This window comes from Mirounga leonina, unplaced genomic scaffold (assembly GCF_011800145.1).
Source record: "Mirounga leonina isolate KUSES-001 unplaced genomic scaffold, KU_Mleo_1.0 Mir_94, whole genome shotgun sequence".
Taxonomy (NCBI): Eukaryota; Metazoa; Chordata; class Mammalia; order Carnivora; family Phocidae; genus Mirounga; species Mirounga leonina.
The window spans coordinates 5,722,815-5,736,964 of NW_023270855.1; the positions used below are offsets into that span (position 1 = coordinate 5,722,815).

Here is a 14,150-nt window from a genome sequence, read left to right on the forward strand (position 1 = left end):
ACACTCTACACACACACACACACCCTGTCGATTGGGCACACTCTACACACACACACACACCCTGTCAATCGGGCACACTCTACATACACACATACACACACACTCTGTCAATCGGGCACACTCTACACACACACACACACACACCCTGTCAATCCATCCCCTTCACTGAGATCACAGTTCTCTAAAGTCTACTGGTCAATCCTCTGCCTAACTCCTTCAGTGGCTCCCCAGTGCTCTTTGGATAAGCTGGGCTCTAGGCTTAAGGCAAGAGGCAAAACCAGAGAATGGCTTCCGCACAGGGAGAATGCAGCCCCCTACCCACCTCAGCAGCTTCTCTCTTCACCTTCAAAACCAGGCTTGTGCATTTTCTGTCCCATACATATGCTGAGACTTTTCTCACTCTACACAAACACATTGGCCTCACACTCCCATATCCAGCCTGGCTCTCTCTCCTGGATTTCATTTTTCTTTCTTTCTTCACCTGCTGTGTCACAGGGCCTGTGCTGGAAGGTTGGGTGAGATTAGACTGGCCCTAGAGCCTGCCCTCATGGAGTCTTTGGTTGAGTGGGTGCCTCCCAGGCACCTCTGATTCAACATGCCTCAAATGAACCCATCACCTTCCTCCCCACAACCTGCTCCTGTTCCCAGAGTGCACCCCACCACAGCCAATGGCCCTGTGTGCCCCCCAGTCAGTAAAGCCAGACCTCTGGGTGTCACCTCTGAGTTTTTGCCACTCACCCACCCCGAGTCCTGTGGAGTCTATCTCCTAAATACAACCTGAGTGCACCTGCTTGCAGAAGCCTCCTAACCAGTCTCCCTGCCCATTCAACCCCTGCCATCTACTGTGCACATGGCAGATAGGAAGAGAAATCTGAAACACACAAATATGCACCAGGCATTCCTCGACCCCTGCCCTGACCCCCGCCCCCACTCCTCACACATTCAGTGTCAGCCTTAGTCACCCACCCCGCAGCTCCTGCTCAGCCCTCAGCCTCATCTCTCCACACCAGCCTCTCCACATTACACCCCAGCCCCACGCTGTCTCCCCCAGGACCCGAGGGCAGTCTCTCTCTCCAGTGTCCCCCTTATGCCCAACCAATCCTGGCCAAGTTCTGCCCATCCTTGAAGGCTCAGCTAGCGGGGCCCTCTCGAGGAAAGTTCCCTACCCCCAGCTCCTCCTCTGAGCTCCTAAAGGCTCTGCTCTTTTCCTTACTGTTGTTTTTATCCACTTAGTTTACGTTATCTGTGAGCTCCTCCCTAGGAGGGCCCAAGACCCATCCAATTCCATATTCCCAATACCAGTTCAACATCTGACATTTTTCTGGGTCACAGAGTAGGTGTTCAAGTCTTGGCAGGTTGAATGAATGAACAATTTTAAAATGTACAGTGTAATTTAAAACAAAGGCCCAGCTCTATTAGCCCAAAAGAAGAAAAAGAAAGGGGATGAGGGAGAGGATGAACACACACAGGCTTCCAGGCTTGGAGAGACCTGAATTCAAACCCTAGGTTCTGCCATTTACTGTTACCTTGGCACTGACAGTGTGACCTTGGGCAGGGCTCAGAGACTATAGAATTGCGATGAAGGAGCTCTCCTTCGCAGGGCTGCTAGGACACTCAAGGAGCGCCGAGCACAGAGCCTGGTGTGCAGTTAAGTGCTGGCTCTGTGGCTCTGAATCCCCCTCTGTCCCCATGTTGCCCTTCCCCGGTCCTCCTTGCTCAGGTCCCCCACCTGCTCAGCATGTCAGAGAGGATGTCCAGGGCTTCCAGCTGCACGGCCACATCCTCCTGCTGGGCGATGGCGCTGGTGAGCTGGCCAGTGATCTTCCGGCACACGTTGGTAGCCAGGCCAGAGCCTGCACAGAGCACAAGGATGACAAAGTGAGGCCCAGGGCTGGCCACCACCTCTGGTCAGCCCTTGCTTTCGTTATATTCCTGAGCCTACATCCCCGAGAATCCCGCTGACCCTGGCCTTGAGTGGTCCAAGGTTTGACCCAGAGTCTGACTGAACTAAAGGGGACAGCCAGGGAAGCTGAAGAATTGATGGCTGGGACTCACCCCACACCCGGCCCCACTGCCTTCCACCTGCTAACTCGGGAGGCAGGGAGAGCTCCTTGCCTAGACTCCCTTGCTGCTAGCAGGGGCCCAGTGACCCTGTTCTGGCCAGTGAGATACAGGTCAAAGCCTTCTGAGGGCTTCTGAGGAAACATGTGCTTTTCTTAAAAGAGGCAGAGACCTTACCCCTGTCCTAATTGAGCTGCTAAATGAATTGCTGCAAAAATGGGATGGCTGATCCCTCCAGAATTCTGTGACAAAAGCAACCCCGTACTCCCTCAAGCTGTCCTTCGTTAGATTTTTGTTACTGACAGCTAAAGCATTCCTGACACAGAGCCAGGAACTTAAACAGAGCTGGGTCTGAATTCTCTGCCACGGGCGCCTGGGTGGCTCAGTCGTTAAGCGTCTGCCTACGGCTCAGGTCATGATCCCAGGGTCCGGGGATCGAGTCCCACATCGGGCTCCCTGCTCGGCAGGAAGCCTGCTTCTCCCTCTCCCACTCCCCCTGCTTGTGTTCCTGCTCTCACTATCTCTCTCTCTGTCAAATAAATAAATAAAATCTTTAAAAAAAAAAAAATTATCTGCCACTCACTAGCTGGATGGCGTTAGTAAGTACCTTCACTTCTCTGGGCCCCAGTCTCTTTAATCATAAAGTAGGACACATAATGACGGTGCCTAATCCCTAGGACCTGGGTACCTGTAGCTGCAGGAGGGAGCTCCGACAGAACAGTCTTGAGGCCAATGCCAGCGATGTCTCGGAGTTGCTCCTTATCTGACCGCATGTTGGCACAGAGGGCATCCACGATGGTCTCCACCTGGTACTCCTTCACTTTGCCCACCAGAGGACCCAGGCTGAGCAGGAAGGGAAGGAGGGTGTCCAAAAGCCCCAGGCTCAGCCCGAGTCACACTGCTCCTTAGGTCCCCCTCAGGCCCATGGGGCCACATGTGCTGAGGAAAAGGCCCCAGATCGACAGGGGACTCCTTATTTTGCCAGAAAGACAGGCACCCTCTGGCTCTGCCAACATCATTCCTGGCACCTCCCAAACCTGCACCTCCTCCTGGGTTTTGCATGTCAGTATATGGCCAAGCCCTTGAGCCCAGTAACCTCAGCTTGAAACCAAGGAATGGCTAAGAGTATTCTCAGTTGGAAACCAGCTGGAACCTCAGCTGGAAACCAAGGAATGCCCAAGAGGTTCTCAAACTGGAGCGTGTATCAGAATCCTCTTGGAGGACTTGTTAAAACAGATTTCTGGACCCCACCCCACATTTTCAGATTCAGGAGGTCTAGGTGGGGCCTGAGAATTCAAATTTCTAGCAAGTTCTCAGTGGGTGCTGATACTGGTGGTCCAGGGACCACACTTTGAGAACCTCTGCCTTAGAGCCTTGCTTTGCCGCTCATAGTCACAGATCAGCTTCACAAGCATCACCACCATCACCTGGAACTTGTCAGAAATGCAGACTCTCAGGTCCTACCCTGGAGCTACCGAACCAGAATCTGCAGTTCAACAAAGGCCCCAGATGATGTGAAGCCACATTAAAGTTTAAAAACAGCTGCACTAGACACATTAGTTCTCAGCCGTAACTGTGCATGGCCATCACGTGGGGCGTTTAAAAAACTGTCACCCGGGTGCTAGCCCCAGAGAATCGGAGTTCGTTGGTTTTCAGGTGTGGCCTGGACATTGCGAGTTTGTTTTTGTTTTGTTTTGTTTTGTTTTTTAATTCCCTAGGTGATTCTAACATGCAGTTAAGATTGAGAACCTCTGGGGCACCTGGGTGGCTCAGTTGTTACGCGTCTGCCTTCGGCTCAGATCATGATCCCGGGGTCCTGGGATCGAGCCCCGCATCGGGCTCCCTGCTCGGCAGGGAGCCTGCTTCTCCCTCTCCCACTCCCCCGGCTTGTGTTCCCTTTCTAGCTTTCTGTGTCAAATAAATAAATCAAATCTTAAAAAAAACAAAAGATTGAGAACCTCTGACCTAAATGAATTCTGGGATGTGGGTGTGCATTCGAGTGCAGATTCCCAGGTGCTACTTCCTCATCTGCCCATCTCAGACTCCTCCCTCCACCCCTCCTGCTCCTGAGTCCGAATCCCTCCTGGGGAATACAGAGCTTTAACCAGGGTCCCAGGGAACCGCAATGCATACCAGTTTGTAAACCGTGGCTCTCTTTTGACGGTTTTCAACATCAACTCTTCTATCCAAGTACTAGTGGGGTTCCCCCCACTTTCTGCCTCCTATAGGTTCTGATTGGGGTGTAGTGCCCTCAGGAGAGTTCTGGAAATTTATGGGGGCCTTTTTTGGTCATAACTAATGAGATGTCACTTCTGGCTTTTATTTGGGGGCGGGGGGGCGTGCATGTGGCTGGGAAAGGCAATATTGTAAAAGAAAACATGTTCCATGTCCTGCTGGAGTTTCTAATACCCCACTGGGCATTCGCATAGGAAAAAAACCTTTCCATAATTATCTGAGTCCCAAATCTAATTTCAATTTACATATAAACACAAAGCACTTTTTATACTATTCTAATAGGCTCTAAATTTCCCAAGAATATAACTATCCGGTAAATTGAAGGAAGACTGTACTTTGTTTTCCGGAAAACTACCAGGAGATGTTCGCCATTTCAGAAAATCTCATTGCTAATGGAGAAAATCAGCACCTCAGTGCTGCTTGTGGGAGCTGAGTCCTCAACATACACACCTGTTTCTACCTGCCAAGTACCACGGCACCCACAAGTGAGCCTACATTTAGTGCAGGTTTCATGAGAAATAATGACCTTATTATCCCTTCAGTCAAGGTGCCCAAGCATTCACATACTGGAACACACACTACAGTACCATTGGTTCTGCTGGTGGGAAACCGCCATCCACCCTATCTCTACCGCGTGGCCAGAGAGATGCTTCCAGACTACAAACATGACCATGTCATGTTCCTGCATAAAACTATGGATTCCCTCTGCTCTTGGGATCAAGTTGAAATTCATTAAGACGGCCCAGAATGCCTGGGCCCAGCTCACAGAGTGCTGTTCCACAGGTAATGCCCCAATTCTCTGTTGACTGTGGACCCCTGCCATTCCTCAGTCCTCCACCCACCCACACACACGTGTGCCCTGCACATACCTCATCTTGCTTTTTTAGCTCTACAGGTAACTGGCCAAGGTCTCAGGACTGCAACCTCAGGGTGCCTAGGGCAAAGGCTTTTGGGGCCCCCCTGGCCCTTCAGCCCTCACCACTCCTTTTGCATGCCGGCGTGACCTTCCAGCTGCCAGTCCCTGCATCTGTGCCTGAGGGCTTTCTCTGGCTGGCGGGGTCAACCCTCCACACTACCCACTACCCTGGCAGCAGCACTCAACCAGACTGACAGCCCACGGGTGGAACACTCCCCAGGGCATGTCCTACACTGCGTCCCAAAGGCCCCCAAGGGTTAAGCTCCATTTGCCCACAGCAGTAACTTGCTTGATCTTCCACACGTTATTGGCTTTCTTCCTTCCCTACCTCACTTCCTTATTCTCCTACTGGAGTTTTCTGGGATCACTTCCCAAATAAACTCACACTTGAATCCCTGTCACTGGGTCTACTTCTGGGGGAATCCAGACCAAGGCACTGTCCAACTCCCCTGGGGCTTAAGGGGGTGCTCACAGCAACTACTCTCTCAGAGACTGTACCCCAAAGGGGCAGGGGCCCGTGGGGCTCTCTCACACCTGGCCTTGCCCTGTCCCCACCAAGGCCAACACTCACCACTTGACGGCCAGGTTCTGCACCTCACCGTTCTTGTCCTCCAGCAGCCTGAGCAGCATCTTCACCACCTTCCGCTCGCTGTCCTCATCCAGCTGGATGGAGTCCTTCTGCAGCTCCGACATCAGGTCACTGGTGGCCATGAACCTGGGCAGGAGAGCAGAGGAGGACTACTGAGCAGCTCCTGGGCCCCAGTGTTCTAGGAAGTTTCTTAGAGTTCCCCCAGAAGCAGACCTCGATACAAAGATTCAAGGGCAAGTGGCTTATCTGGGCTGGAGGCTCGGTCGGGCCACCACCAGGAGACCAATGGGTGAGATACCAACTGCACGTCACGGCAGACTAGGAGTGGTACAGCACGCTGGCTAAATGCTGAGCGCTGTGAGTTTGGTGGCTCCTGCTTTTACCACTCATGTAAATGTGAACTTGGACAAGTCACTTCACCTCTCTGAGCCCTACTTTACCTGTCAGAAAAATGGGGATAAGAACAGCACCTGCATTGTGGGGTTATATGGGAGTTAAAATGAAATAATGTACGTGATGCACTGAGCACACAGTGAGCACTCAGTAAGTAGCACCGCTGTTATTTTAATGGCATGTTACGTCATTCACCTCCTTCATGCTAGAAGGTTGAACAGACGCCTCTCTACCAGACAGGTGGAGTGGGGCTAGACCTGCCCACCTCCGCCTCGGAGAACCCACTCAGCCCCTGCCTTTAGACCAGTGGTTCTCAAACTGTAGCTGGCATCAGAATCACCTGCAGGGCCTGTTAGACACTGCTGGGCCCCACCCCCAAGGTTTCTGGAATCAGGTCTGACCTGGGGTCCAAGAATTTGCATTTCTTTTTTTTTTTTTTTAAGATTTTATTTATTTGAGAGAGAGCACGCAAGCAGAGGGAGAGGGAGAAGGAGGCTCCCCACTGAGCAAGGAGCCCGATGCAGAGCGCTCAATCCCAGGACCCTGGGATCATGACCTGAGCCAAAGGCAGACCCTTAACCGTCTGAGCCACCCAGGCGCCCCAAGAATCTGCATTTCTAACAAGTCCCTGAAGAGCAGGGACCACGCTCTGAGAACTCCTGCCCTAGGCCATGCTGATGGGCTGCAAGCATATCTTAGACACTGATGTCAAAAGCTGGCCAGTTCCCAACCATGGCTCCCACCCCAGGGTGGCAGGTGGGCAGATCCATGTGGCCTGACACCGTGTCCCGGGGCGTTAGAACTGCAGTGGGAGTCTGAGCTGGAAGGCCATGAGCTAGAGCTGCAGGAGCATCATGGCTCCTGCCGAGATTAAAAGGGCACAGCGGCCTTAAACTGGCAGGCCTCAGCTGCGTCCTCCTTGCAGATGTTTTTCAAAAATTAGACCTAACAACAGTTAGAAACTGGGGGAGTTGATGTAAAAGTTGTAATTACCAGATTCTCTTGAAAATAGTCTTCTGGTTTTTTTTTTAAGATGTTATTTATTTGAGAGAGAGAGCATAAGCGGGGGGGAGGGGCAGAGGGAGAAGCAGGCTCCCCGCTGAGCAGGAAGCCCTACATGGGGCTCGATCCCAGGACCCCAGGATCATGACATGAGCTGAAGGCAGACGCTTAACCAACTGAGCCACACAGGCGCCCCGAAAATAGGGTCTTTGAATACAACTGGGCCAACATCCCCTGGTGACAATAACTGGCTGGTCAGGGCATGGCTGTCCTCATTAGGTGGGACACTATCTCCAGCTGACCAGGTTCCCACCAGGCCCACGGTACCCGTTCACTGGGTCTTGAAGGCACTTGCAAGGAGAGACTGGAGGGGAAGGCCAGAGCAGCCAGGAGAGATGCGGCAAATTCAGGGCCAGAGAGTGGCAGCCCCAGAGAAAGCCTCCAGCTTTTGCTGACCCACCAGACCACCCTGCCTCCTCACACCAGCCTTGTTTTAGGCTTGAGCTTGCTCTACCAGCAAGAGCCCTACTGCTCCTCCCAACCCTCCTGTCAGGGTTCCAGCCTCATCTTTGCAGGCTCAGACCTGCTGCTTGATGTCATGGGGAGACCCACAGCACCCTGTTACCAGGAGGGCACTTGTCGATGTCACTGCTGTTTATTTTTAACAGCTGGGATTAGCCTCAAGCTGCTGAGAGAAGGAAGGAGGCTGGGCTGGAGGCCGGGAGGGAGTGGCAGGGCTGACTGCACACCTCTGGGCCGGGTCATTGCAGGAGAAGCAGCCAAGGGAAGCTGAAGGAGGTTTGCATCTGAGCCATGCCAAGGCCGGGGGTAGACACACGCACTCCTAGGTCTGCCTCGCTGAGGGGACATTCTGAGATGGTAGGCAGGGTCTCTAAGCTGTGTTTCTGCTGCAGTTCATAGAGACCCAGCTCAGCCTGGCAACTGAAGGAATGTGTTCCTTTGCCCAAGATGAGCCTCCTATCCCCCTCTTTCTTCTCTGTTGAACTCCTATTCAATTGTCAAGGACCCAGTTCAAATGTCCCAGCCTCAGAAATGACTCCTCTGACCACCATGCCCTATCCCCAACCCACACTCCCTAATCACACTTGGTTCCCCTGGATAGGATTCTCTCAGAGCACTCTGCATTCTTAATCAGAGCACTCTTCAAACTGCATTGCAAGCTTGGTTACCAGTGTGTCTCCCCATTAGAATATGAACTCACGGGGGTCCATCAAGTTTGTCCCTGGGACTCCAGACCCAGCAAAGAACAGGTCTAGAGAAGGCCTGGGAAGTATGGTGAGGGCAGGAGGGGAGGCAGGGAAAGAGCCAGCCCCTAACAGCCAAGCAGCTGTGTGGGAACCCGAACTCAGAAACCAACTCTTCTGAGATATGCCTCAGCATTTCAAACACCCCCAAGTTCCTGCAAATAACCAGCTTTCAGAGAAAGAAAGCTGTATTGTGCATATGTACGTGGTGGTGGCAGTGGGGGATGTACAACAAAGCATATAATTTGGTAGATAAGAGTTTGAGCACTGAAGTTTGCCTTTTTTTTTTTTTAAGATTTATTTATTTATTTTAGGGAGCGTACATGCGTGGGGGAGGGGCAGAGGGAGAAAGAATCCCAAGTGGACTCCAAGCCAAGCACAGAACCTGACACAGGGCTTGATCCCACAACCCTGAGACCATGACCAGAGCCGGAATCAAGAGTCAGATGCTCAACCAACAAAGCCACCCAGGCGCCCATGAAGTGTGGCTTTAAGTAAATACATACGTCTTGCCACTTATCAACTAGGTAACTGACTCCTGAGTCTCAGTTTTCCATCTACGAAGTGAGAATTTTCTTTGCCTCACCTCATAACATCTTTGGGAGATTTCAATAGGACAATCAGCTTTTAGCATGAGTCAGATGAGGAAACCAGGCTTGTAGGGGCTGCACGCACGATCTGCCCAAGGTCACACAGCAAGTTGGGAGGAGACTCAGCACACCAGTCAGGTCTCCTGGCTCCTCAACAATTACTATTGTGTTTTTGAAAAATGATTAAGGAATTCCCGCAAGACCCCCCAGTTTGTCCATCTGGCTGCTGGAGTCTGAGTGGGAACTGAGCAGCCTCCTGCCCACAAGGGGACAATAGGGATCAATGGTTTCCTTGACCCTGCCTGGGACCCCCACTTGCAGTTACCACCTGCCTCCAGAAGCCAGAGGGCACAGTTTGTTTCATTCCAGAGAGACAACTCAGCTGAAACACTCGGCCACATGGGCACCTGGACAGTTGGTCAGCAGGACCCAGCCTTCCCGGTATTTGGACTTTAAAAATAGACACCTTTCTCATATGCTTGGGATGGTTTTAAGTGTTCTCAGGCAGAGCAGGCTGAAAGGGCTTCTCAGGCTCTAGTTGGCAGGGCCAACTCCCTCTCCTGGAGACTGGAATCAGGGCCCAAGAGACAAGGGTGCAAATCCCCTTGGCCACTAGCCGGCTATGGGCAAGTCACTTCACCTCTCTGAACCTCTGGAGAACAGGAAGGACTGTTCTGGACTGCCTGGGTAGACTGAATGAGACTGCACTGGACAGCAAGCAGGGAGCCTGGCACCTAGAAAACATTCACTGAGCACCTTCTGTGTACCCAGAACAGGCTCTGGGATGCAAAGAGGAAGCACACAGTCCCGGTGCAGGGGTTCTGAGTATCTCAAGGCTAGAAGTGATGCAACAGAAACACAGGGCAGGACAGGTACTGTGGGAGCCCAGGGGAGGTGCCCAACCCTGCCTGGTCGTCAAGAGGCATCCCAAAGAGGTGACGAAGGAGTAGGAGCTAGCCAGGTGAAGGGAAGAAATGAAAGGGGGGAGGGATTGCAAGTAAAGAGTGGGGAGAGGGCATGGCAAATTTCTGATGTGCACGGAATCATAAGCGTCAATTTATTAAGCACCAATCTGGTGCCAGCCACTAATCTAAGCACTGCCCATGCATTAACCCTTTTCAAAAACTCATACCAACTCTCTGAGGCGGATTCTATTATTATCCCATCTTATGGAAACAGAAGTTGAGGCTCAGAAGTCCACAGTCACACAGCCAGTAAGTGGTTGGGGGCAGGATCTGAACTCAGCACTGTGGTTCTAAAGCTCTACTCTTGAATAGCTCTTGAAGGGTGCTGAGGAGTGGGTATCAGAAGGAAGGAATCAGACCAGGAAAGGGGGGGGGGCCTCAATCTCCTCACCCGTCAGAGGGCTGGATCAGATGGCCTCGCTAAGATCTCAGCCTCTGGGTTAAGGCTGACCTGCATTTGGACCCCACATCCTCCACTTCATAGCTCTGTGACTTCAACGGTCCCCTTCGTGACTGGGGATAACGTGACAGAATGTTCACTAAGTGGACTATGTTGGTTTCTGTGGCCTCTTTTCAGCTCCCAGGGTCCAGAACCGGCTGTGTGACCAGAGCCAATCCCTTCATCCCCCGGGGGCCTCAGTTTCCCCCTGAGGAAGACGGGGTTGGAAGAGAGGTTTCCTCCATTCTTTCCAGCTCTGTTCCGGTGTGGCTCAGTGATGTTCGGCCAAAGGGAAACAAAGAGAAGGGGAGTGGCACCCCAAAGCCAAAAGCCCCTACTCCAACCACCGCCTACCTGTGCCTGCCCAGCCACTCAGCCCAGCCCCCTCCTTCAGGCTGTGTCAGAGCAAACCTGGGAGGGGCGGGGAGGGGAGAAGGTGCCCTGCTGAAGCGCAGGCAGGGGGCCGGGGGGCGGGGGTGGGGAAACACTCCGAGGAGAAGAGGGCGGAGCTGAGGGGGCAGAGGGTAGCCGTGGAAAAGCCGGTCCCGGGGTTGTGGGCCCGGGACGGGGCTGGGTTTCAATGCGGGGAAGAAGAGGCAGGCGCCGGGATCCCCAAGGAGGAGCCGAGGGCTTCACCACGGGTTCAGGTGGGAGGCCCGGGCGCATCGGCTGCGGGGAGAGAGGAGGGCTGGGCACACAGGAGAGGCAAGGCAGAGGAAGGGTGCCGAGGGGAGGAGCTGGGCTCCGCCGAGCCGACGGCGGCAGGGGCCGACGCGCGCACGGTGGGAGACAAGCAGGGACTGTAGAGAGCGCAGGGCTGCGGCGCGGGGAGCAGGGGAGCTGGAGCTGCAGGGGCGGGGGCCACGGGGGGGTGGAGCTTAACGCGGGCAGAGGGGCAGGGGCTGCACGCTCGTGGGGGATGGGCCGGCGCGGCGGGAGGCGAAGAAGGCCGGGGTTTCAGTGGGAGGCGCAGAGGCGGGGGCCGGCAGCGGGGCGCACCTGAAGTCCTTGTCGCTGGACGTCATCTTCTCCAGGAGGCTGGAGATGTGGAAGGCGGCGGTGCTCATGGTGGCTGCGCGCCGCGGGGCTGGCCGGCGGGAGCGAATATGGCGGCGCGGGCGCCCCCTCCCCCGCCTTGCGGCGCGGGCTGCGCTCACCGGACAGAAATAGCAGCCCCCGCCCCGCCCGGGTGGTGCCTCGCTCGCGCCTCGGCCGAGGCCGCCGCGGGAGGCGGAAGGGGGCCTGCGAGAGGCTCTGCGGTCTCGGCCCGGGCACCAGGCACTGCTCCGTGCGTGGCCCGGCACCGACTTGCACACCCCCAGAGACGGGGAGCTCACTACCTTTCGGCGGTGGCCGCCTCCCTGTGATTCCTGTGGGTCCCGAGCATGATTGCGTGGCACGCGCATGGGATCGGAGAGTCTCAGCTTCGAATCCCAATTCTGCCGGTTCCGGGGCTACGTAGCCTGGGCCAAGTCACTTTACCTCTCTGAACCTCAGCGTTTTCATCTGTAGGCATTCAAGAAGCAGGAGCTGCTACTGTAGGTCAAGCCAACCAAAGCACTTCTACCCCCCAACCCACTCCTCAGGCTGGCCTGCCTCAGAGTCAGGCCAGATCTGAAGAGTGTACCCAGTCACCAGGCCCCCTGCCTGCCATCTCTGCCCTTCAGACCACAGGGTCAGTTTCTTCATTTTGCAGAGATGCAGCTGAGTCCCAGAGAGGCAGAGACTTCCTAAGGGTCGAACAGCTGGTAGATCCGAGATGGAGTCAGGACTGACCCTGGATCCCTCGGTGCCTTGGGCAACAGTCCTTACACGAAGCTCCCCACACTTCTTCAGTTAGGTACACGCTCAGCCTTGGAGAATGTGTAAGAGTACAGGAGAGCCCTGTGCCTCTCTAAATAGCCAGGAGGCTGCTGGCTCTTAAGAAAGGGAGTAGCATGTGCTTTGGAGCAAAACAATCCTGGGTTCAAATCCCTGCTAGGCTGCTTCCCGGCTGTGTGACCTTAGGTTAATAACACAACCTCTCTGGCCTATGTTTTTCTCACCCATAAGATGGAAGATTTAAAATATCTTTATAGCACACTTACTGCGTAGCTGGGTTCTAGAGCAGTGCTGTCCAACAGAACGTTCTTCAGTGTTGGAAATTTTCTTTGCACTATCCAATATGGTAGCTACTAGTCACAAGTGGCTACTGAGCACTTGAAATATGACTAGTGTACCTGAAGAACTGAATTCCTAGTTTTATTTACTTTTAATTTATTTAAATTTAAATAACTACCTATGGCTGGTGGCTACCATAGTGGACAGTGCAGTTCTTGATAGTAGGAACACAGCCCCTGACCTTTGGAGATTTATGTTCTAGTAGAGGATATGAGCATTAAGGAAGTAAGTGATTACATAAAGAAAACAAGAAAATCTATACAGAAACATAAAAGAGGGTGAGGGAATAGAGAATGCTGGCATATAGAGGAGCAACTTTAACTAAGGTGGTCAGAGAAGGCCTTTTTGAGGAAGAGACGTTTGGGTTAAGACCTGAACAGATGAAAAGGAGACAGCTGGGAAAAGATTTGAGGGAAGAGCTTTTCAGACAGAGGGAACAGCAAGGGCAATGGTCCTGCGACGTGGGAACAAGACTGATGTATTTAGGAAAAGGCGATGGCTGGAATGTGGTCAGTCCCCTACTGGAAGAGGAGAGGTCAGAGAGATGGGCAGGGGCCAGATCATTCTCAGTGTTTCAGGCCAGGGTGAGAAGTTAGATTTCATGTCAGAGCACTAGAGAGTCACAGGAAGGCATTAAGCAAGGAGATGATGTGATTGGTTTATTTTTTAGAGAGCTCCCTCTGGCTGCTGAGCAGTCATGCAGTCAAGAATGATGGTGGTTTGCATTAGGGGAGCGGTGGTGAAGGTGGGAAGAAGTGGACAGATTCTGGATATAGTATAGAAATAGAATACAGCAGCTTCACTGAAGGATTGGATGTGGAAGTGAGGGAGAGGGAGAAATCCAGGTTTTTAGCTGGAGCAGCTGAGAAGATCGTGATGCTTTTTATGAGGATGAGGAAATCAGAGGAAGAAACCCTTTGCAAGGAAGAAGGACTTAAGAGATTTGTATTGACGTGTTATCTTGGAGATGCCCACAAGATATCTAAGAGGAAATGTCATATTGACAGCTGGATACGCCATTTGCGTGGTGGGAAGAGCATTGGGTCAGAGAGAGATCAAGGGAAGGTCTTCACACAGAGATGGTGTTTAAAGTGATGGGAGTGTAAAAGGATGGATAACATTAAGTGTTACCAAAGACATGCAACAAATAGAACTCTTATATGGTGCTGGTGGGAGCTTTAATTGATGCAACTACATTGGAAGACTGCTTGGCAATATTTACAAAAGCTAAGCATGTATCTATCTACCTTGACCTACTCACATAAGCGGTCACTCTCAGACATGTATTCAAGATATATGAATGCATGTGTATCCAACAAAAGAATGAATATACATATATACATACATATATACCATGGATATAAATGTATTTATAAAATAGAATACTACATATCAATGAAAACCAACAAACTACTCCTATGCAAAATAATGTGAATGAATCTCAGAGGTATTATACTGAATAAAAGAAGCCAGACATAGGAGTGCATACTGTGTGATTCCTTTTGTGTGAAGTTCAAAACCAGGCAGAACTAAGT

The 14,150-nt window shown here is 52.6% G+C and overlaps 2 protein-coding genes across 6 annotated transcripts in view; one reads left to right on the top strand and one right to left on the bottom strand.

Moving 5' to 3' along the window:
- CAND2 (cullin associated and neddylation dissociated 2 (putative)) overlaps positions 1 to 11,598 on the bottom strand; it is a 32,372-nt gene extending 20,774 nt beyond the window's left edge. Inside the window, exons 1-4 of one of the 2 annotated variants that reach the window (XM_034998121.1) lie at positions 11,455 to 11,598; positions 5,784 to 5,927; positions 2,750 to 2,904; positions 1,730 to 1,853 (exon numbers count right to left, since the gene is read on the bottom strand). In XM_034998121.1, the coding sequence (XP_034854012.1) occupies positions 1,730 to 1,853; positions 2,750 to 2,904; positions 5,784 to 5,927; positions 11,455 to 11,522 (491 nt within the window). In that variant the 5' untranslated portion in view covers positions 11,523 to 11,598. Of the gene's footprint in view, positions 1 to 1,729; positions 1,854 to 2,749; positions 2,905 to 5,783; positions 5,928 to 10,183; positions 10,273 to 11,454 lie in introns of those variants that run through there. The other variant, XM_034998122.1, reaches the window with a different exon arrangement.
- The window catches only part of TMEM40 (transmembrane protein 40), a 57,079-nt gene continuing 53,891 nt past the window's right edge, over positions 10,963 to 14,150 (top strand). The window contains exon 1 of one of the 4 annotated variants that reach the window (XM_034998126.1): positions 10,963 to 11,102. In XM_034998126.1, coding sequence (XP_034854017.1) covers positions 11,036 to 11,102 — 67 coding nt within the window. In that variant the 5' untranslated portion in view covers positions 10,963 to 11,035. The remainder of the gene's footprint in view (positions 11,103 to 14,150) is intronic. The other 3 variants (XM_034998125.1, XM_034998128.1, XM_034998127.1) reach the window with 3 other exon arrangements.